Raw genomic sequence first — 26,368 nt, forward strand, 5'->3', positions numbered from 1 at the left:
TTCCCTATATTTACAGACTGGACCACAAAAATTTTGTACACATACTTGAAATATATTATTGCAATCACTATTTAAAATCATAACACACTGATCGAAATGATGATGCTCCATTGTACTAGTTGTATATAAAATGGCTAAAGGTGATTCGGTTTTTGTTTGAAATGCATTGTTGGTACCACGATGATCTAAATCATGACATAAACATGCCACTAATAATCCTAATATTTCTAAATCAGTCATAAAACGTTCCATTTTACCAGTTTTTAACATTGCAAACATTGTTTGTGCGACATTTAATGCATGTCGCCAATTATGATATTTTACTGGACGATAATTTTTTCGTACACTTAATATCCAACGGCATAGTACCTAGAAAAGTATGATAGAAATATTAACATTTTTCATATATAACCAAAGAATGAAAATTAAAATTCCATGAAAAAAAATTAAATGTTTTGGAATTTTTTTGGAAATAGATTAAAATCTTTAAGGACTAGGAGAAGAGTGTTTGCCAGTTTTCGACTAGGGAGGTATGTTGGGGAAATAAAATCAAAATGAATGGTGAAAGAGTGTGTGTGCTGTATCATGGCATCGAATCGGGGTACTATTTGTTAATGGATTGTCAGGACACAGATGAGCATATGAGTTTAGGAATACATGATTTTGGATTGAAGAATCCGGATCAAATATTGAATGTGAAGGAACAGGAGGATATGATAATGATAGGCCGATATATCAAAGACATATAACAAAGGAGAAAGGACCGATTGGTATGAGGGTGAATAAAGTGTTTGCTTTTTTTATTATTTATAAGTTTTTTTTTTGTCTTTCTTGTTAGTGTTTACATGTCAAAGCTAGCACAGGACTGCCGTACGTCCTTAAATGAGCTGGCGGAATAAATGAATGTAAATCTGGTATGGGTACCGGGACACAGGGACATTCCAGGAAATTGTGAAGCCGACGAGCTTGTCAGAAATGGCACAATGCTGCCGGACACAAGCATCAACAAATACCCGGGAGTTCCATTTGCGAACTGCAAGTTGCTCCTGAAAGAGGTTATCCTGAAAAAGGCCAATCTTAGATGGAGGGAAGAACGTACTTGTGGTAATACAAGACAGATATGGTCTGAGTACAATCGCACCGAAGTTCCTATATCACTTCCAAAGGCCTCTGTTCGCAAAGTTGTTGCGGCTATCACAGGACACTGGCTGGGCGGCAAGCATGCTGAACCACTACTGCAGGAGCTGTCACAGTGGTGACGAGGAGGAGACAATATCTCATCTTCTCTGTCACTGCCCAGCTCTTGTCATGAGGAGATGGACTTACTTGAGCCAGCCTCTCTTTGACGACCTCTCGGACCTAAAGTCAGTCGACGTCAAAGCCCTCTTGCTGTTCTTAAACAGCTCCAAATGGTTCATGGAGTAGTGGCCGGGGATGGGGCCCGGGAATGGGCCAACCCTTTTACGGTATCACAACGCACCCTATGGTCTAAGTGTGTCCCACCCCAGGACAGCCACTCTAACCGAACCTAATCTAGTGTTTACATATTATAAGAGTTAATTTTTTGTATGTTTAATTTGTTAATGTAACACAATTTAATGTAATTTGATTAGCTCTCCGAGCATGTCAATAAAGATTCTTATTATTATTATTAATATAAGAAGCCAGTATCCCTTCGCTAGAATATACGATCATTATTTCGAGCAAAAAGCCTTATTTCCTTGTAACTTGCAAATTCAACCTTATTAATTTGATGTTGTTACAACAGTTTGTAGAACGGTTTGCACAGTCCATATGAAAAACGTATAATATCAATTGTGTTTTTTACACACAAAAAGGAGCTTCTTGAATCCAGAAATTTGTTCTTGTTTCAAAAAACTTTATTGCGTTTGAATTTTTCACATTTTTCCAATTACGTGCTACTTGTTTGCACGTATTTTATTTAGTACTTTTAAAATCATAAACACAAAGTTTCTCGGGCACTTGTTTTCTTTGACCTTGCTAAAATACGTGAACCAATAGAAAAATATGATATGTAATCCAATAAAAAAATATGTAACTAATTCTATCTAGCGATCCTTTCAAAAATTAAAAAATATTATTCAATATTTGTCTGCATTATAATAATATGATGAAATAAAATATGTCAACTATACAAAAGCCATTGTTTGTATATTTTCTTCCATATAGATACAAAAAAAAAAAATTTGTTTATTTATTATTATTCTACACATACAAAAATTTCACAATATGTTGGAATACCTATGCATATATAGAATAATGTTGTAGTATATAAAACAAAATATAATGTTTAACTTGATGAAATATGATTTACATTTTGTGTGAAATGGTAAATAGGCATATTTAACTTTTATATACACAATACACAGATCATATTCACTACCTATACGTTTAAACTTTAAACATATACAGTGTGTCCTTAATATAACTGTAACACATATAAGTGGTAGGAAATAAAGGTCTAAAATAAAAAATTGGAATTTTTCGGCCCAAATTTTATCCAATTTTCATAAACCAAGTATGTAATCCTACTAAATTTGAGTCAAATTTGTTATCAAAATAAATTTAGCTCCAATAAGTTTTAAGACTGTGGATTCGTGGTCCCGGAACAAAGCACCAAAGTGATATCTAGCGAAAAATTGACATCACAGCTCAAAAGAATGACCCAAAATTAGTAGGTTTGAAAAAAAATTCCAATAAGAACAAATTTGCCTGTGTAATAAAAAAAATCGAATTTTTTAACTTTATGACGTAATTAGAAATCAAAAATTTTAATTTTGCTCTATCACATCCAAATTTTAGCCAATTTTGATAAACCAAGTATGTAATCTTACTAAATTTGGGTCATTCTTTTCAAATTTGTTTTTTCAATCATAATTAACGTAGCGCTAATAGGTTTCCAGAAAGAGGAATTCTGGTTCCGGAAATAAGCACATGAATGATAGAAAGCGAAAAAGTGGCACCACAGAAAAGAATGACCCAAAATTAGTGTATTTAAACAAAAATTCCAATATGATCGGATCAAATTTGCCTGTGTTATCAAAAAAAATCGAATCTCTTAACTTTATGACGTATTCTGAAATCAAAAAGTTTAATTTTGTTCTATCTCCAAATTATGATATTTATAATATTTTAAATTAATGAGCGTCAATTAAATGATTCTTTACTAAATTTTTGTTTTACGTTTTTTGTTTTGCGTCTCTATTTCTGTGGCGCCGGTGGCGGAAGCCTCCTTGCCAAGCCCTAGTTACGGACCTGATAACAAACTTTATTTCCCATAAATTGGCTTAATAATAAAAATAAAAGTTTTTCTAATATTATTAGATAATTTCTTAAAATTAATAAATAATTATCACCTTCGTCGTTAACTGCCTCAGATGCGCCGAAGAACTTTTCATTTAGAAATTTCGAAAGGAATTTATAGTATCTGAGTGGACAGGTGTATTAGATACCCTGTTTAATTTGTATGTATGTAAATAGACAACCAAATTATATGTTATGTGTATTATTGGATTAAAAAGGATTTTTGGGTATCGTATTCTATATATAAAAATATACCCAAGGTTATGTACCTAGTACAACCTTAATGTAGTATACAAGGGCGTAGCAATGGAATTTTCATGAAAGGGGGAGAAGAATAAAACTGAAAATTATTTCAGGTTGTTTTGGATTGAAATATTTTGTACAAAACGATTAATTTTACGTAAAATTAAAATATAAAGTTAATTACAAAGATTTATTATTTCTGTAAACTTTATTCTCGTTGTTTTATGGAAGAAGTAAGATAAACAATTCTAGTTTTAAATTATTAAAATATTTTTCATAAAAGAAAAGAGATTTAGACTAGTCACTAAATTAAAAACTAAAATTGTAGCAAAACAGTGATGCTATAGGCGTAAGCCTGGTTTACCTAGTAAATCCAATCGCTGAGTACCCATGGTAGCGCTGATAAATGGTAAAAATGGTTGGGCATTGTGAAAAATAAAACAGTTTGATATTGCTTTAAAATAATTTACAGTATTCCTCTTGAAATATTTTGCTAGTTATTCAATTAAATTAAATTAAATTTGTGTACAATAAGTTTTCGAAAAATTTGAATAAAATTACATTCATAAAAAAGTCCTGATTTCTTCATTAATTTTACTTATGTCTTATTATCGTGTAATTTTCTTTTCTCTTATAATGTGGGTTTATAACAATGATCGCATAATGTGACCGCAAAAATTTTAAGAAGCGCACATACAAGCTTTCAATCGTGTTTTATTCGATTCCTGTGCAAAATCAGAAAATTTTTAAAAAGATTTCTGTAGATAGCTTTAGAAAGCTTTAGGTTAGTTCTGAGTTTCCGGATAGTTTGAGGAATGTCATAATAGAAGCATATGAATCTGTACATCGATTTAAAAAGTTAAAAAAACAATTGTAATTAGTTACTCTGCCTGCCTAGAAATTTTTTTCAACTTACGCTTAGTGTATTACACCTAGCTACCATCACAGTCTCATGTACCTATACTTTTATAAATGTCCACTGTGTAATGGCGCTCCTGATGTTACATTATGGAATCCATTTTAATATATTATTATTTACTAAATGTAAATACCACAAAATAAACATAGCTCTGTTAAATTTTTGGGATAAACAGTTAACTTGTGTAAAACAACTGACTATATCTCTGTTTTATATGGAATAACCAACATTTCCCTTTTTGTAAATTCTTGAATTTTTGAAATTGTTTGAATAGGTTGACATTGTTTTGGATGTAACCCTTCAAAACATATTTTTCGTATCGCTTGAATTGGTAATCAAGCTTAGAATCTTTATAAATTTATAAAAAGAAATATGTATTCTTCTACTATAAACGTCAATAGGTGGTATGAAATGAAATTATTGTGTGCAGAGTGTTAAATAATTCTCTCTAGAGATATTCCTAAAACTGTTCACTAAAAATAAACACAGCGCATGTTATACCCATAGGAACTGTAACAGGTTACAATTTTATGTAATATTACTGTGCTATTTTATGCTATCAGCAAATGAACGTGTATTATCGCTTCGTTTCATAACCTGTGAGGGATATGAGTTTTCTGGGTAAGACAAATATCATTCTTATTCAGTAAAGTATATGTTCATTGATCCAATTATAATATTTTTACTACAACTTTGCTTAAGATAAATCCATTCTTATTTTGCTAATACCTGCTAACCCAAATATTCCAAATATTATGTTTCAGAGCAGTGCTTCTCAAACTGGGAGATACGTTAACCTAGAGGGTCCTATAATATCCATAAACGTGTTATTTTTATAACTTTGGAGATAAATTTTTGTATAGGTACATTCAGACTACAGAGAATTTTTTTCTGCATTAAATTACAGGAATTATTTTTTAAATAGGTTTAGTATCACGTGCTGAATGCAAATGCACAAAATCCTTACAAAAAAAGAGGGCGTCCTCTTTTTTATAACGATTTTGTGTATTAACATTCAGTACGTACACTGAACCTAGCTATTTAAATAAAAAAATAACTCCTGTAATTTAGTGCATTATGAACAAGAATACAGAGATTCTAATTTACCTTAATTATGTACTTTAAATGCGTATTTGAGGAGGATTTTTTCGATTATTCAAATAAATATTTGACTTAAAAAGTAGACATATTTAAACAAGGATCTTATGGCAAAGCGGCTGGTGGACGCATATTTTGATTATTTTTCTCCCATGTACGATTAGTGTTAACGTACTTACAGGAATAACATTTTTTTACAAATTTTGTGTCCTCCCTCATCAAAACTCTCTTCCACTACGGCTCCACCATGACTACAAGTCAAACGGAGTCGATTCCACTTGGGACCAACCCTTTCATTCGTCAAAATTTCAAATTTAATACAAAATAATTTTGTTTGGTGGTTATCGGGTGCCCAAAATTACGATTGCCACAAATAAATTTTTTAGTTTTGTACTATAGACACCTCAAAATATTAGTTTATAATCAAATTTTCAGACTAGAAACCAGTTACTTTCTATCAGAAAGTTAGGTATAATAATTTATAGAAAAGAAGTGTGAAACTATGAAAAATGATATGATCAAATTTGGTTTGATTAAATTTTCATAGAAAAATTTATAAATCAAAACATAAAATGTATTTAAATTTTAATATACTTTATTTCTAGAAAAATTGTCATAAATATTTGAACTCTTTTTTCATACTTTCCTAACAAGAACTCATTTGAATACCAATTTGAAAAAGTAGATAGAAAACTGTTAAGCTTGGTCGGGTAGGGGACGTTCTATTTTTACATTTAAAATAAGCAAACCTTATTATAAGTAAACTTTTTATTTATATTTATTTATGAGTTATGGGCTGGTTGTGTTGAAGTCAAAATTAGCAATTAATTTGATAATGGAAGAAGGGTCAAAAATAAACTTAAAAAAAATAAAATTTTTTAGAAGACCTTGTATGGTTTTTATTTCTTACTAATATTTATGCTGATTCGGAGTGAGAAGTTGAAAAAATTCCATAGACAGCCGCAAATCTCTTATAAACAAATTAGTTAATTTGTTAATTTGTTTAAGCAATTGCTAAATACGTGAGTTATAAAAAAAAAAAAAAAAAAAAAAAACTGTGTATTCTATGAACAAAACATAATATTTTGACCGAAATAATATATCTAAACAACCTTTTGATGATGATAAATTTGTTTACAATAGTATTTGTTAACAATTTAACGGTCAAAGATAAAAGGTCGCATCTAGACCCAAACGACGAATTTTGATAAAATCTTAAATTTTTGGCTTTTTACTTTTTTTCGTCCGGCGCACTGTTTTCCTTAAAATGTCAAAAAACATCAAAACAATGAAAGTTGCCGCTCAAAATCATAATTATTAACAATGAAGCCCATGGTTTACAAATTGATTTTTGTCACCATCGTATTCAGCCCATTTATTTTATATAAAAATAGTCGATAAACTACCTAGCCTCTTTTTTCTGACGTAAAAAAAGTTTGGTCGCCTTAAATGAATGTAAGACAACATATAATTACATTTAATATTGAATAAATAACTAAAATCTTTTTTTTTATCACTCTATAGTGATGAAGTTAACACACAAAAACTAAAAAGAAATAATGAAAATAAGACGTTATATTAATCTGAACTTAAATAATAATCTGACATTGTAAAATTGATTCTAGTTGTCAACATTCGAATAAATGAACTAATATTTCTGCTGAAAAATAGTAGCTTATTATAGAATATAATATCTTTTATAGACATTGAAATAGACTGCAAGCTCACATTTGAAAACTTAGATTCTGATTACATACAAAACAGATGTTGTTTATGTGCTCTTTACATCATTTAAACAAGAAAATTCTCTCAGGGCCTGGCAATTTATTTTATTGCTTCCCAAACTCGAAATTGATAGTTCTCCTTTTCTGTTATTATAATAAGTAGATCTGAGAATAATAATGATAAAATCAATTTGACCGGCATTCAGTTATACGCAAACCGACGCTTAGAAAATTTCAATCATTAAGGTGTTGGTAAATTTGATTTTTCAATTAATTATTCGATATTGGGAGTACAATTCAAAATTTTCGGGCTCCATGAAACATTCAAAAGAACATAAAAAACATAGTAGTTTAGGATTCCTGTCTCTAAGCTTTAATAATAATTTATTAGTAATAAATTTTAAGTAAATTGAAATTCATATATATTTTTATACTTTAGATTACGAAAAAAAAAAGTTATAGTATAACAATAACAAAAAAAAAAAAAAAAAAACTGTAAAAGAAATCAAAATGTAGTGAAAAGAGTATGTTTATCTTTGTCTCTTGATTTTATGGAAGCTATAATTTTATTAATGCGACCAATTTTATAATTTTATTTTTATTTTATAGTTTTTTATTTTTAAGTTTTTTTTTTGTTTCATCAATATAGAACTGTTAACGGTTATATTTACAAACATAAATATATATGTCACTTGCAGTTCGATCTTTTAAATATATTAACATTCCTAGTAACTTTATTATTTTTTGGGTATCGGGGAGATATATAAACTTTAACTTGATTTTTTGGTCATTGTTTTAGAAAAAGATTTGTAAGTATCATGGTAAAAAACGAGATGTATCACGGTTTTTTGTGTATATCACTATGTCAATATTGGTGTGAACGCCATACAGATTGGCGATACCCACAATACTTCTGGTGGGTAACCCTATTGAATACTGTAATATTACTTATACTAACATTGATACTAGGGTATAGTATTTATTATTTCATTTCATTTTTTAGAACCTCGAAGAACTAGGATCGAAGGTTTTAGTATATAGTAAAATTTTCATTTGAATAGGAAAGTTACTTGATATTTTTATTTCATTTAAAATATAAAGTAAAGTTTTGTAGAAATTCTATACAATGGAATCCATGATAATAAAATTTTTTATTCTTCTGTAGTCTAGCCTATCTCTTCGTCGTATCTCTTTGAAAAAAAAAAATATATTTTTTAACAAAGGTTGGTAAAAATGCAGCTCTTAATAAATCAAAGAAGAGCAAATTTGGCAAATATGAAAAATAAGGTAAAATTTTTTTGGTGAAAATTGATTTTTAAGAAAAAAAGTTTTTTTTGAAAGTTACATAATATCATAAACCTGTGCAATTTTCTTCAAACTGGTTTCACCAACTCTGGTTGCCATTTTCAACAAGACTCCCTATTGCCAGTTTATAAAGAAATAGTGTATTGAATTCTATGATAATATTTCCTATTTTTCACATGCCTAGATTTATTGTATATTTGAAATCAAGGTAAAGTTGTTAACAATCTTTAGGCAATTAACATACCGTATTCGTAGTTATGAAATACAAGTATCGCGGATATTATCAGATTTTTGAATTCCTTTTATTTCGCACAATATTTACGCAGGCAGAAAAGTCATTGTAAATTTATTGATTCTTTTAAAAAAGGCATTCCGCGAATTTTTAAAGATAAAAATTTTATCAGAACTTAAAACCAACAGGACTCAAAAACTGAACCATTTCCACAGAGAAAAATTTTTGAGTAAATTCGTTTTACTTGAAATTTCAGGAGTGCTGTTATAAAATTAGAAGCGCCGTTTAATAATGAAAAGTCTACAACATTTTCCGTTGAATTCCAAAAGGGACAAAATTTTTATTTTTCTATTAATAGAGAGTTTTCATCTAATACTACTGAGGTAGAATAAGTAATGCAAAACTAGCACCTATATACAGAAAATTATTTTATAACACTTAAAATAACAAAATAAAACTGTACTTTGTGACATTAGAGTACAACAAACTACAATACAATATCTAAACGATTTTTTGCATCCACCAATGGAAATATAACTATAAAATAATACTGTTTATCCTTTTTATTTTTTAAAATTTTACACAAATTGTTGTAAAATGTTTTTGTTGTGTAAACTACACAAAAAACACGTGTCATAAAACTATATACTAACTACGTGTTGTGAAATTTAATAGTATGGTAGTAAAATTTCAGATGACTATTATATTGTTGGTTATTTATCGTTTTTTCTCTTTTCACAAGTTAGCGAAGCGATGTGAGCATCATGAATGGTTATTTTATTATTAAGGACTATAATAACATTAATAATAGTTGGTAATAATGGTTTTTTTTTGCCCCTGTGTAGTATACTTAGTGTAAAATAAATACACTGAAATCTGTAAATTAATGTACTATAGGGCAGTGCTGAGCAAACTTTGACTTTGTTATGTTCTGAGTGACTTTTTACAAAGAGATATGTTTCGAAGTGAAATGGATGATGTACTGTAAGTATGTTCTGAAGTGAGATAGTTGATACCTACTCATTAATAGTACCTGCAGAGGTGAATAAGCATTGCCCACATGTGCTATAGGGAACGTATACACCTTGTTCTGTTAATGACTGCAGAAATCCAGAAACAAAACAGTTCTTACAAAAAAACTCTTTTCCAAATTTGGATCTGAGGCTCATTTGGGAGATACGGGTATGGCAAAAAATGCTTATATGTTCATTCACTGACTATAGGTTATTGTTATTTTTTGGGAAGATGCTTTATTTGATGGTGAAACCGATATTTGGTTATTGAATGTATAAGAGACGAGCAAAATCTTAATTTGTTAATATTTTGAACATTAAATGAATGCAAAAGTTAGGTATTTGGTTTTACTCATCTTTCCTCTACGTTCCAAATTATTTTTGTACGATATATATTTAAAACCAAGGGAAAACAAACAATTGACTGAGTTAATTGTTGAAATATCATGTATAAATAGTGTTGATTACTCTGTCACATTACACATACAAATATGTCGCACATACATAACTGATATTCCCAAGTAATACATACTATACAATTTGCGCCCTCATAGCTAAACAGTGATGTTTACGAAAAAATGTTCAGACAAAAGTTGTTTATTTTTTATAAGGAACATTTTTTACATTTAAGCTTTTGTTCCATCCCTAACGGTTTACAAGATGAGTCCTGCGGACCCAAGACCCAATTGACCCATGTTGCTCATTTACGAACTCGACCTCACTTTTTACGTCCTGAGCACGTTATAATTTCCAATGTCAGCTTGATATCTCTTTTCGTTTTTGAGTTATCATGTTGACAGTTGGACAGACGGACAGACATCCGGAAATGAACTAATTAGATGATTTTATGAACACCTGTACCAAAATTTTGTAGGTAGCATCAATTTTTTTAAGCGTTACAAACTTGGGACTAAACTTAGTATACCTTGATATATATATATATATATTACATATATCCATGGTACAAAAAATTATATAATCAGAAATAACAAATCTTTGAGTAATCATTCGTAGATCGTAGATATAAATAAAAGATAGAAAAAAAAAAACAAATAAATTATATAAAAAAGATAAATACTTACATCATAAGGTATATGAAATTGTTGTACAAGATTACATTGTAAAAACATTCGAACAGTTGCACGACATGTATCATCATCAGATAAATCGAAATCGATAAATGTAAAGCTATAGAGATTATATGTTTCGGCTGATGGTATTGTCTCTCTAGTCAATTGCATTGTGGCATCATTACTTGCTGTCGCATGGTAGGATAAACATTCTAGTGCAACCTATATAAAACAGATATTTTTAAATCAAACAAATAAATTACCATTGTTTACCAGTATGGAGGAGTACATGATGTTCCATGAAAAATTAACAGTTCTGTACGCAAAGTAGTTTTAGGCAACAACATAAAAACATCAGATTTAAAACTTTTTTAAATTAATGTTGGATAGAAAAAAAGTAGAAACAAGCTCAGACAAAAGTAAAAACACATTTCTACAAACAAAGATGATGGTAATGGAATGTTTAAATTCAATTTTTGCCAACTACATGGAATTAAAATGGTGGAATTATGCAGACGTATTAAGAACTAAAGACAATACAATAGTATTATTAATCTGATATATTTTAACGTAATTCGAAAATATTAATGGTGGAGGGTACGGGAAGAAATATATGTTTGGTACGCTCATGCGATGGTTTTAACTTTTGAATTTAGAATATAGTTTAAACAAACTAAGAAACCACATTATATTTCTTATTATCATATACATTGTCAATAACATTTACAGGGTGTCACAGATAAATATAGACAGAACAACAGGTAATTCTATATTGAGTTTCAAAATGCAGTATTTCTTCTTTGAGCTGCGAGCAAAATGTTCCACTACAGTTTTGAATTTAAGGACCATTGATGTGATATTACTTCGTTAATTATCGTTTTTAATTTTGGAAATTTTTCGATGAATATTTGCATATTTAAATTTTTAAGAGAAGAAACTTCAATTGTAGGAAAATACAATTTATTACAGTTTATTCTCTTTAGAATTTTTTCTCTAACTTTAATACGGAGATATTTACGTATAAAGTTACAAATACAAACTCATCACAATTCAATTATAATCAAATTTTTAAGCAAAAATTTTTAAAAGCGTGATGTATTCTAGTCAATTTTCTTCTCAACATTAAAGTATGAGAGCAAATGCCAAGAGGATGAACTGTAGTAAATTTTAACACTCGATATCATACTCAATAAGACTAATATTGATGGAAAAATTTTCAAAATTACAAACCTTAATTAACTGCATCTCCTAAACGATCTAAAAACTGCAATAGAACTTTTTGTTCAAAACTCAATGTAGAATTGCTTTCGCGTGATCAAAACTTTCCAAAATTTAATAATCATAGTTTTCACATTTGGCCCAAGGAGTGGTATGAGTGACTTATTAAAACGAAAAAATGGAAAATACGACCCAAAGTTCGTATGCTTCAAAAAAATTTCATTCAAATCGAACCAAATTTGAGCTATTTTTCTTATATTAACAATAATTTCAATTTTCATTCACAAGTGGCACTCGTGTTCTAAATTTTAACAATAGTTCTAATTTCCATTCACAGATGGCAATTCATTGCTAGCCCACATAATCAATTAATAAGTTTTGTTTCAAGCGAGGGACTTCACTTCTGTTAAGGGTGTCCATACATATTTTACGAATTACATATTTAGAAAATATTTTTGAATGACATATACACGGTGACAAACTTTTTGTGGATATCACTATGCGTGAAGTCAACCCTAGTAGCTCAGTTGGTTAAACCGTAACCAATTCCGTTCGCGGTATGCCTAGAGTAGATAGTAATGAAATGAAATATAATTTTACTATCAACATTTGGATAAACTCTCTGTATAGTGGTAATATTTTTGTTTTGTTTGTTGTGCGTTTTCATGGAACATTCTGTACCTATGTTATAAAATAAATAGAATAATATACAAAATAAACAAATCTATAATCAATCACTTGTAAATATTACAATATTTGATGAATGCATCCATCATAATAATTGTACATTAATATTATTTTATTGACACATTTTACGTAGTACGTACACTAGTTGATCAAATGGGTATGTAATTGTCATTAGCTGTATTACACACGTACGAATACAGTGTGTTTTAAAATATTATTGTGTAAAGTTTTGATTTCACAATATGAATGTGATAATTTATATTTATAATAAAATAATTTCTACAAAATATTATTCTATTTGTCCCCATATATGCCAATAGAAAGCCATATTTGTTAAGACAAAATTTAATGATTAATTTTTGCCTAAAAACGGTATTTTGATTTTTAGAAGGTTTAGACATGCTAAATCCAAATCTGAGCTCAAAATTAGTAAAGTATATCACGTTTTCTAGAAATTCAATCTGAAAAATGGAAAAACAGATACATTACTATGTTTGAAAAATTGACGTACACCAGGACGTATTTTATACCACGCAACGATTTACGTAATTAATAATTACCCTTCAAAATCCGTTTTGAATTTTTCCGATACCACTTATATTTCCGATAATATATTTTTTACCATGTTATGGATGCTCACACCCTTTATGCGTCCTTCGATGCTTATAAGCGCAGAAACGAGAACTGAAGTTTAAAAATTTGAATAGGAAGACGGATTTGAATGTGGTTTTCTGCATTCGAATTGTTAGAGCATCAGAAAATTTTGTGATCTAAAGTGATTTATAGGACAATAAAAATATGCAATTCGCATAAATAAATGCATTCTATAATTGCATTTTAAATCATCCGTAAATATACTAAATTCACAATTCGGTTAATAGTAATGAAAATGATTCTTTTGACTGTTTTTAGTGTTTCGTTTCTGCGACTATTACGTCACTCATAATACCCCTATGGTCTAAGTGTGTTCCACTCCAGTACAGCCACTCTAACCTGACCTAATCTAACGTCACTCATGAACATATTGTGTATTGTATAAGGTCAATTAGAAGCACGTTTTGTCAGCACTCTGAACTTCAAAATAAACACAAAGTGCTTAAACAAAGTGCTTTGTGAGCGTGCTTAAACCGCGTGTGCGTCCAAAACAAATACAATCTATGTAAACATACTGAAATCAGTGTATGAAACAAATATAGTAAAATACATATAAGTGGTATCACCTTACTGAACAACTCTGCATAATATGCATTTATTCCATTTCATGGGGAAAATAATCGGAAAATTTAAAACCGCAACTTTAAATATAGGGAGAAAATGTTTTTTCTCCATATTTAGGATCGAATTTCTCGAAAATATATTGGAGAAAGTTCAACACGTCAAAAATCTTCATCAAAGACTTAAATTCTAAGTAAACCTAAGTAGGCCTAACGTAATATGTACATAAATACAATGTCTTTGGTGCGAATAATTCACTATAAAATATAACTTCAAATAAAAAAATTCAAGTTTAAAATAAACATGAAATATTCCTGAAAAAAAATAAGATAGTGACATTTTAATTAAGGTGCTTTAAGCTTTTTGAAGTTTATATTTTGTTTGTGAGAAGCGGCATTCTGAAGAAAAAATGCCGTCAAAATCAAAATTTCCATTAAAAAATTAAGCTTTCTTCTTCCTTTCCTTATTTTAGTAGGTAAAATCATTTTTTGAATTTCTATTTTCTAATCAATTTTATTTAATAATAAATGTTATTTGCATCCACACCTTCTCAAAAACTCTGTATATTATGTAATTATGATAATGATTATTATTTATGATAATAATTTACGTCATTTATTTATTTCAAAATATGTTTTTTTTTCTATATCGAACAAAAAAGGACAATATTTGTATTTGATTGAATATTGAATATTAGTTTCATGGATGAGTTGTTTTTATTTTAAATTTGTATTTTGTTGATGACAGGCATAAAATATATCACTACATGCAATTAAGCTGCTATTAACAGCATTTTGAATTTTATTTGCTTCAGTAAAACTAAAAGTGTTGAAATATATTCCTCCACAATATCGATTCAATTTTTATCTCATTCTTTTGTATAATTTTTGAACTATAAACAAAGAAATTTGAAACTATTTATTTAATAAAACAAGTTGAGTCTAATATCTAATGTCTTTGATAAAATTAATTGGTATTTCTTTTTCTATTCGATAAAATGAACACGATGTCATGGTTTTAAAACGATACTATAATGAAATGAAAATTATATTAGTGTTTTTCTGAAATGATTATTTCTAATATGGTGGTAAAAATGCAAACTTTTTTTAAATGCTACAACTTTTATGACAAATATATGACCAATTGTCGTGATTTATAAGAAAAATGCAAACTAGTATATTCGTTTAAAAGTATAGGATTGAGATCAGAAGCTATAAATTACTAAAACTCCTTTTGAAATAGTTTTCATTGAACATTTCCAGGAAACAGTTATTAAAATTAAGCAGTTCAAATAAAAAAAAAAATGGAAAGGTCGCTTATAAGTTTTAAACTGTTTTTATTTTTGTATAAAGAATTGTATACAATTTTTAATTAAAATTATTACGTCATACGATGTTTTACGAAAAGTTTTTCTTCAGCGTTATCGCTTCTCTTTTGAAATTTTCTTTTAAACTGTCTGTAACTTTCAAACTATTATGACAAAATAAAAATGTTTTTGCTATAAAACTTAATAATCCATGTTTGCATTTTTTACAACATTAGATCCTATTCTCAGTTAAACTCAATAGTGAATCAAATACAAATATTATTTTTCAGTCTGATTTGTAAAAATTTAGTTTTAACCCCTAATTAAAAAAAAAAACCTTTACGGAAAAATGTTCCAGTCAAATGTATTGTAGGTACTTGAAGGGGGGCATCTTTTTTTTCTAAGACCAATACTTAGAAGATTGTTAAAAATTCAATTTGTGTTCGTAAATGATTGGTAGAGAAGCTGTTTAACCTAGAAAATTATTCTGTTTAAAACAACAAACAATTTTTTGTGGAAACATTTTTTCGAAAACCTAAAATTTTGAATAAATGGAATAAAAAATAAGAAAATCTTAAAGAAAGATAAGATTAAAAGAATGAAAAACAACAACTAAAAACAACTTTTATTCAAGATATTTTTCAATCTTTTTAACAAGAGTTGGTTGTTATTTTATAAAGAGTAACTTTAAATTTAAACATTTTTACTTTTCGATATCGTTTACGAACACGAGCTCAATTTTACCCAATTTGAGCTGAATTAAGAATGATACAAATTCTAAATTTTAGTTGTTCCTAAAATATTTAGCTGGGATTATTAAAATGGAGAACCTAAGTTTCAATAGTATATTGATTTAGCTTGATTAAAAAACTGTTTATTTTGTAACGTACCTTTTGCTTTGCCATTAATTTACAAGCACTTTCATACATTTGTGTATTATGTATACCCAAACCACAAAATATAGCGAATGCTTCAAATAATGAAACATCACAATCCGTAAATAATTGTCCATTGGCTTTATTAATTAATTGAGCAACACCAATCACATGTTTTTGAGCATTAACAATTGGCATACACAGTATTGTACGTGCACTCACTGTTTCAGCATCCACTGCCACCGATGTTTTTAACCAACCTTTTACATCACCAATATTTAATATTTGTCCAGTATTTGCTACATAACTTGCAATTTGCGCTAATGTTGAATTCTGAAACAATCAAAACCAGACAATATTAGAACCCTGGAATTTTAGTTTAAATAGAATGTTTAAATAGTAGGAGAAAAAGTTAGGGCTTTATACAAAATTGTATTTGTTCCCCTCAACCCAATATAATATCATCTTATTTTTTTAAGTGATATGTCGTACTTTTTTCCAGGGTTGACAGAAAAATTTCTATCAAGTAGTCCTATATATGATGAAAAGTAGATTAATTTAGTACTCTAAGCGCTTCATTATCTTCAAACAGTAATAATAATACCTATTTTACAAAGGCAAGAAAAATTTTATAGCACAAACTTTTTTAAAAGTAGCTCAAGTCTATTTCGGCAAAAGTAGCACAATCTGACCAATCTACTTCTCTCCGAAAAAACGGTTTATTATGTTAACGGAATCTATTATGCGTGTATTACACAGACAGTCTTCAAACCCGATTGATATAACTTATCTAGATTAATTTTAGTTATAGGAATATTCTGAATAAGTTCATTAGCAGAGTGCTAAGCTAGCCTTTGGTTAATTGGATATTTTTTGTATGTGTGTATTTTTATTACAAAAAGGGTGAACAATAGTAAATTAACATTTTACTAAAAATTAAGTGAAAAAAAAGATTTGTTTATTTTCCGCGATGGAAAATTGCTACGTATACCACAATGAATGAAAATTGCAAATGTTGGAAGTTACTCTGTATTAAATGCAAAGTCTGTAAGTTATAATAGTAACTTACTTTTGAATGAATGTTCCTTTATGTTAGCTATGTTATATTACATGTATAGATCGATATAATTTTTTTTTTCATAAATCTTCGAGTACACTTTTTTGTATGTATCAAAAAATATAATTATAATCAAGTGTGAATGAAAACACGTGCGATAATGGTCCTGTCAAAATTTTAAAAAAATCAAATGGTGGACTACATTAGACCCTTCCGAAAATATACCAATTTATTTTATGGTCCAAAGTTCCATTGGCTGGGAGATAGAAAAAACAATCTTTTTGAAACAATTGTCCTGACGCCATGCTGTCTCTAAAATTCAGTTTTTAACCTCCGAACCCAAAAAAAGGGGTGTTATAAGTTTGACCGCTATGTGTGTCTGCCTGTCTGTGGCATCGTAGTGCCCAAAGGGATGAACCGATTTTGATTTTTTTGTTTCGTTTGAAAGGATATTTAATGGGGGTGTGTTCTTAGTTATTTTTCAATTGTGAGTTTATGAGTATAGGTGATTCATTGCTTTAACTTTATATATTACATAACCCTTTTAAGTTCACGTTCATGATAAAAGAAATTACTTGGGAAATTTGAATGAAATATTATTCAGATAATTTGCTATCTGTTTAAAAGTTTATCAGTTTGTGCCAATAATAAAAGCCGTATATTGAACCCTAATGAAAACTGTAATTTTCTTTTTCATACATATGAAGAAGGAAAATTCAAGGTAATATAACGTAGGTATTAAATATATACATACATATATACTCTAAATATAGGACATTTTTCCGAATAAAAAGTAGAGTATATTTAAATTTACCTGAGAATTCATTTACATATTTTATCAAATTGACAACAGTGAGTGTATGTAGTGTGGATCTATTGAAATTGTATTGCAAAAATGAACAAAAATATACATAAAATGAATTTTCACATGATTGTGTATATTGAGTCTTAATACTCTGTTGCTATTTCCTTCGTATTTATATTCATGTACGAATAATATCAATGTTAATCCATCTTCTGCAAGATGTCCCAGAATAAGTATTTAATGCTTTTTATTAAAAAGATTAACTTTTACAAAGAAAACTTGTTGATGTCTCAGCAAGAGAAAGTGGTTGTCTTAATTTTTGTTGAAGAGTTTCACAACAGTTATCATAAGTGGTAGTAAATTATAACATATTTTCTTATATAATCCATTTATATCGAGAGATATAAGCCTATAAATTTTTTGAACTTGCATTATAGTTGAAAAAGTGTGCCTCATTTTGCCAAATTAATATCATGTTTTAAAATAAAAAAATGGACCTATTCGTCCTTAATAAAAAAAGGGAGTTATCAAAAACATAACATTGGCCAAATTAAAATTTGTTTTTTTTTTGTACTATTGATGCGATAAATTATTTTGTATAGTTTTTGGAGTGCAGAATTCGAATTTTGCATCAGAATTTTTCTGATGCATAAGGTTTTTGAAATTTTTTTGTTTAAAAAAGGTAAAAGTCCGTTTTTCGGTTAGATTCGAAATTTCGTAACATCACTATGTAATTATTTTCTCATATGAAAATTGCAAGCCATCCTTTCCAGTCCCTCTTCCTTTAAAAATTTTATCACCGGTGAAACAACACTTCAAATTTAGGGGAAAAACAAGTTTTTTCTATATTAAGGGATGGATTTCTCGAAAAACGTGACGTGTTGAAGAAATTTTTCTCCTTCACGTCACGACTCTTGTTTTTGGTACATAACATGTGTTGACCAGTGATAATCGTTGGATAATCCATTTATAATTCAAGCGGTATGTTTTGTGCATGGTGGATTTTTACAGGCTTTTTAAAAAAAAAAAAGTTTATAGCCAATACAAACTCATATGACCTATATGTACAAATGTAATATTATAAACTTATAAAGTAGGTTAGGATAAGTTAGCTGTCCATTAGAGGCATACTCAAACCGTAGGTTCCCATTATGATACTAGTTTCTTGCTGGTAGTTTCAGTTCCTCAGTTATTTTGTCATCATACATATACCATGCACTCTAAACAGTCCACTAAAACTAATAATGAATTTAATTTATTTTGTGACTGCGAGAATCGAATTCGCTACCTTAGGCAACCTCAACGAGATTGGCAACGCTTTAACCAATTGACTCACTAGGGTTGGCAAGTATTAATGTAAATTTTTACACATTTGAAGGTCTTAAAAAAATTAAATTCTTGTGGCCGTTTATTTTAATTTAAAAAATTTTATGTGGGTAATTAAAATACATCTACAAAAGAAATCTCCTGTCAAAATGGCTGTTGATACGAATGAAGTTGATACGAGTTTTAAAAAGTTTTTTCGTAATGGCATTACACTACTTTTGGTGTCTCTAGCTTGTAAAAAGAAAAAGAGAAATATAATTGGTTGCCAAAGCATTTTCAATTGTTTATTTGTTATAACTAAAACATATTCTGAAACATTTTGTATGTACTTTTCCGCTCTTTTATACACAAAAAAGAAACATCGTTGTGTACGTAGGTATCTATCGAAGTAAAAAAAGCAACAAACTTGAGAATTTCTTACATATTTTCACTAAATTGAACACAATTTTCTACATATTTTTGTTTATTTATTTCGTATATGTGTGTAATTTTTTTAAGCGAAATGAAGAAAATCATTTGTGAGGTATACAAACTATTTATAAAATGACTGTGAAATTACAAAAAACGCAATAATATATTTTTTTGTTCACTTTAAAGAAAAAAAAGTTTATTTATTAAAATTGATGAAATTTTGTTTCTTTTGCTCACAAAAATATTATTTCTAACAAAGAAGTACAGAAGTCTGCCTAACTGTATATATTTGTCTGCTTGGCTGTATACTTGGTTGTCTAAGTTTTAAAAAAAATTCGATTTCGAAAAAAACTCGCCTAAGAGCAGTAGTACCAATTAACTGTCTTACCATTATCGGTACAATACCAGCAAATCATCAAAAGTCACCAGAGTAGACAAATTTTATTTCTAATCCCTGAACTAAAAAATGGGTGTTGTAAGTTTGATCGCTATGTGTGTGTGTGTTTGTCTGTCTTCCTGTCTGTGGCATGTAGATATGTTTCAAGTGCGAATTTAGAGTTCTATACCCGAAAAATTTGTCGGGGGTTTTTCAAATTTTGTAAATTTCACTTGTAAAATTTTTAACTACGCAACTACTGCTAACTGGAGCATATATGCTACGCACAATTACGCGTTAACTACGTTTTATTATTTCAAATAAATTTTATATGTATATTTTCCCAAAAAAATTTTTAGAAAATCAACTAAATTATTATTTTTATGTGATATTAAATATAAGTTTTTAATAATATTCACTGTTAACTAACACTCTTTAGAAACGAACATCTGTTTCCACCTGCAAAAAAGTAGGTTTAGCTTTACATTACGGAATAATGTAATTTAAAATGTATATGTTCAATATTCATATCGTATAATAGATATGTTTTACAATAAAATAGCATAGTTTATTGTACGATGTAATTAAGCTTTACAATTTTATAGTGCTTGACCATTTTTAAAATAACAATTATATATTGTAAATTACTTCATTTCAAATTACTAAAACAAATTTCAAATTTATTCAAAATGATACACAATATTTTTTGATTTCATGAATATATTTTAAGCCTGGTAAATTAGAATTTTTGTTGAATTTAAAATCTGACTGTTTGCCCTATAAAATATTCTATAAAAACAAGAAATGTCTAATAATAACTTAAATCGACGTCCGTAAAATGTGATATAATCAATCAGTATAAATAACACAAATTGCAAATTACATGTTTGCTAGACCGATAGTTGCTGACAGAATCTGATTGAATTGTTACATCCGAAATGATACCGTGTGTATTCGCAATAAGTAAAATGCATGTTCAATAAAACTCTCGTAATTACCAGCGTACGTTGGCAAATTAAACGCTTATGTGAAGAGACCGTTTCTTAAACAATAATATTTTGGTTTTCAGCAAATATCAGAAGCAAATTTCATTACCAACTAAAAAATTGAGAAAAACTGCTCAAGTTAGAAAAGGCATAATTAACAGTAAACTTAATATTTTTTCAAACATAAAATTGTTTTTTAAAAGTTTAATAAATACCATTTAAAGTGTATCCACTCAAAATTTTAATTATTTATGCTCTCATACACATATTCGTAATATTCTAGCTTATGCTTATTATCCTAAAAGCTGAACACTGTTGTAAAAGCATGGAAAATGGACATTTTGTCTAAATTATATTGGTTTAAAATATAGAATACATACAGTCAGCTATCTCAACACATAAATATATGTGCTTGTATCATCAGCTGTGTGTTATAATACTCTTTGGAGCTATATAGAATGTATAAACCATGTATGTAAAGTACGTAGTACCACAGAGAGCTATGAGTTTGGTGATGATATAAACAAAACCAAACTGTCATACCCACTAGAGCAGTAAATATATCATCATCAAAACTATAACATTATACCATTGTATGTATATACTTTATATGATTGCAGTGACGGATAAGCTTGAAAATGAAGGACAAATCTGGATTTTATGATGGAATAAGAAGAATCTCGCACGTAAAGGAAAAAACAGGCTAGAAAAATAATGTATAACCCATATAATTTTATATTTGCTTATTGATAAATATCACCCCTCCTCCCTTACATAGCTTCGAGTTTTAAGCAAGGTATTTTGGTACAATAAACTTGTACTACGTTAAATATAATTTTTGTGATGTGTGTGTGATGCTATGAATAAAATTTGGGTATAGGTGTTCATAAAATCACCTAATTAGTCCATTTCCGGTTGTCTGTCTGTCTGTCGTCTGTCCGTCTGTCCGTCTGTCATCACGATTACTCAAAATCGAAAGACGTAAAAAGTGAGGTCGAGTTTGTAAATGAGCAACATAGGTCAATTGGGTCTTGGGTCCGTAGGACCCATCTTGTAAACCGTTAGAGATAGAACAAATGTTTAAATGTAAAAATGTTCCTTATAAAAAAATAAACAACTTTTGTTTGAAACATTTCTTGTAAACATCACTGTTTACCCACGAGGGCGCTAATAAGGTGAAAATTTTGTAGTATGTATTAATATGGGAATATCAGTTTGTGTGGCTGTTTAAGAGTGGAAATCTTTCTGACGTCAACGTGATTTACGTGACGTCAAAAAACAAACGATTGCGCCATCAAAATTGTCTATACATGATATTTCAACAATTAACTCAGTCAAATGTTTGTTTTCACTTGTTATATTTAAAGTTCAGTACATCCAAAAAGTATCTATATATTTATATCAAGCTACAACGAGTAAAAAAAATATTCCCAAACATCTCTCGGGAGAAATAGGAAAAACCTTATATCTCTATGGAATAGTTTTAAGACAGTGTTAAATGATCAATCTGTTGAACCGGTGACTACGCCCTTGTTACAAATATTATCCTTTTTATTAAAGTTTTTAGTAGTTTCCACATGGAATATCCATGACTTAGTTTCTCTGATTGATTCAATTTCAATAAAATAGTACCACTGTTTTTTAGTAAATAATTCAACTATTTTAATATGAGACGGTTTACACTTTAGACTATAGTATAGATAGTGTAGATAGTATTTTATACTATATCTATCCTTCTCTTAAATATCACTAGAATACTTTGAAAGCCAAGTATATTATCATCAACATACTCATTAAAATTACATGAGATGATGTTTGTGTAATGCTTGTAGACTGTAGCATTAATAGCAAGAGCTACTCAGTTGGCTAAACTAATGCACACACAACAAACCAACAAAGTAAGTAATAGAATGACTAGAAGAGTGTGTGTGTGTGTGTGTATTTTGGTTTTTTTTCTTTCGAGATGTGAAAAATATAAAAGGAAGTGATTATACAACATATTCTTTCATATGACGTATCCTTTTATGATTACAGTAGATTTTCAAATAATGAAGACTTCAAAGGGTCATAGAAAATATAAATCATGCCGTTTATGACCTTTCTAATATTCATGGAGCCATGATAAATAAACTCGAATGTACGAATATTTTTATATATATGAAGCAAATTATCAAACTTTTGTGTAATCAAAATTAATTATATTGGTAATTTCCTATCAAAGTAACAAGCAACATAACTTTAATATTAACGTAACGATGAGTTTTCCTTAGGAGCTTAAGGTGTTATTGTTTCCAACAAAAGTAGTATTTAAATTTTTTACGAAAATATTTTGCCTTTTGAAGTTTTGTTCTAGCTTTGTGTTGTTTGGATGTACTTTTACATTCCCTAGATGATTGACCATTTCCGGAGGCTAATAGGTTATGCCAAAACAAGCATTTTGGCTCGATATACTTGTGTCCGGAAACGGCTCCCCTCATAGCTAGAGATCTAAATCCTTACTAGAGCAAGAAGCTTAATTTATTATATTAAGCCAAGACTTAATATTATAAATTAGGCTTTGCTCCACATATATTGGTCTGATCCTTGACCAAGGCTATTAAACCGAGGCTTGGTTTGCCAGACTTTGATCAAGCCTTGTATTGTACCAAACCAATGCTTGAACAGGCCTTGAAAAGGCTTATAAACCAAGATTTGATATTATGTCGGGCACGATTTTATAATTCGAAGACTGGGTCTTAGTCTGTAAACCGGACCTGCTCAGGTCTAAAATTGACGCTTGGGGCTAAGTTTTCTGGGAAATTTCGTATAATGTTATTATCCTACGTTAATATGAGCCCATTTGCTCATTCCAATACAAGTGTTTATAGATGTCAATTTCTAAGACAAGGAGACTCAATTGGCACAAATTACTCAAAATATTTCTTATCATGTAACATTCAATAGCTATTATTAAGAGCGCCAAATTTTTTAGTTATTGGTTACTTACAGGGTGCAGAAAGAAAAAAAAACTTTTGCTGCGCAAGTGTAATCCCAGTTTGCGTTTCCTTTGTCTATACAGCTCTATGTTATTATCTTTATGATTATAACACGTTAATAGTTTACCAAAGACATTTCCAACACCTACAGAGTCATATTAATTAAATAAATTCAACTGTAAGAATATTTTTATATATAAGAGGCAAAAAAAAAACTTGGAAATAGTAGGTTCTTCCGGTAGAATTGATTATTACACTTTTGTCTATATTTTTATATTGTGGTAAGAGCACTTACTGTGTGATAACGGGAACGCTTTTTTAATAAGAAATTTTAAACATTAAAGTATTTAACTGGTTCGTGATAAATAAAACACCAACATTTTAATCTACAGTAGGCTTTAATAAAATTCCTTCTGGATATGGAGGGAAAAGCTTTAAATTTTCAAATTACAGTCTATGAATGTATCTAAAAGTCGTATGATTACAAGCATAACGGTTTCGTAGTCCCAAGAAGTTTTGCGTCTCACAAATTTGTGTATAAAAGTTATTTGAAATAGAATGGAAATTCAGAACATAATCAATTTGCTTAATAATTCACTTTTGTTTTCCTTTTTAATGGTATAACAATATCCTAAAGTTATGGGTGATATCCACCATAACGAGTATTAGTATATAGTAATTATTTCAAAAAGGGCCTCGTTGGTTGGATATATATATATATATATATATATATATACATGTGTGTGTGTGTGTTATCTCATCTATACGATTGTAATTTTTATTTTGTATAGCAAAAAACTCCCAATAATTTAAAATATAGTACATTTAATAAGCCGGAAAATACCTACCATCACATGTGGAAAAGTGGTTGAACAGCTCCGATTTCAAAAATTTTTTGAGTACGTGTTCCTTCGTCCTTCACAAACATTCATTCGCACTAACCTCGGCATTACAATGAGAACTGAGAAAATCAGGGTATTTTTTCCATCCCTAAAGCACTCCATGTAGTAACAACAAAAGCAAATCAAAATTTCATCTCGAAAATCGTCTCCCGAAAGTTTTCGAGGTCGCTGATAATAAATTCAACTGATTACGGTTGCAACCCCATTAAAACTACCCGTGGAAGTGACAGAGATAAAAAAAATATTAAATTCAAAATTTTTCCTCAGAAATCGTCTATTGAGCAGGTTTAGGTTCGCTGTTCACGAATCCAAGGTCAAAGAGCAACTGATAGTTGCAACTAAATTAAAATCACCCGGATTCAGTTGCTTTTTAAGCTTTAATTCATGATCAGCACTTCCTCGGGAAGCACGATCAGCACTTCCCGAAAAACCTCGGGAGACGATTTTCTAGGTGAAATTTTGATTAATGTTCACTGTTATATCCCTAGTGCTTTAGGAATGGGAAAGTTGCCGCCAAGGTTCCTGAAGGTCTAAAGAAATCTACACAAAAATTTTTGAAATCGGAACTGTTCCACCACTTTTTCACACTTTCCGGCTTATTAAATGTACTAATAAAAAAATAAATGTACCAAATTATTGTGTTAATTAATGTTTTTTTTATTTTATTAATGTTTTATCATGTAATAATATTTCTATTTTCAATTCTAAATTAATGATTTTTGTATACAAATTTTGATAGCGTTTTCATTAAAATTTTTATCGAATATGTAATTAAGTTAGGTCAGAAATTTTAATAATGATATTTAACTTCACTTTACCAATAAAAAAACATAATGGGATTAAAAACATAATCCCAAATCTTTTTTTTTTCATACACTGTTTTATTCCCAAATTTTGTACTTTTTGCAAGCCCGATTCAACGTCAAACAAGGATACGAGTTAAAAATTTACATTTAAAATTGCAGCCTTCAAACTGAATGCAAATTTTGTATTCGTGGAAGAGACAAAATTTGGTCTGAAGAAGGTGACATTTGCATACATGGCAGTTGGGAGGAAGCTAGTGAAATCAGCCGCCGAAAGTTTTTTCAAATACCGCTTGGCATTATTGTTCTTGGATAAAAAATTATTCATGTCGTATGTTCTAACGAGATTGGATTGAGCAATGACTTTCCATATTCTGTAGTCAATGTAGTCAATGGTAATCTGCTGGTTTAGATAAGGCAGATTATCTACCAACAAGGGCGTAAATAGATTTATGAATTTAAATACCTAAAAGATAAGGCTTTAGTTTACTTCGGGTG

General features: G+C 29.2%; 1 protein-coding gene across 1 annotated transcript in view; it reads right to left on the reverse strand.

Moving 5' to 3' along the window:
* LOC123302642 (cGMP-specific 3',5'-cyclic phosphodiesterase-like) overlaps positions 1–26,368 on the reverse strand; it is a 121,134-nt gene that overhangs the window by 10,589 nt on the left and 84,177 nt on the right. The window contains exons 6-8 of the mRNA XM_044885681.1: positions 16,245–16,562; positions 10,941–11,150; positions 46–369 (exon numbers count right to left, since the gene is read on the reverse strand). Coding sequence (XP_044741616.1) covers positions 46–369; positions 10,941–11,150; positions 16,245–16,562 — 852 coding nt within the window. The remainder of the gene's footprint in view (positions 1–45; positions 370–10,940; positions 11,151–16,244; positions 16,563–26,368) is intronic.

This window comes from Chrysoperla carnea, chromosome 1 (assembly GCF_905475395.1).
Source record: "Chrysoperla carnea chromosome 1, inChrCarn1.1, whole genome shotgun sequence".
NCBI lineage: Eukaryota > Metazoa > Arthropoda > Insecta > Neuroptera > Chrysopidae > Chrysoperla > Chrysoperla carnea.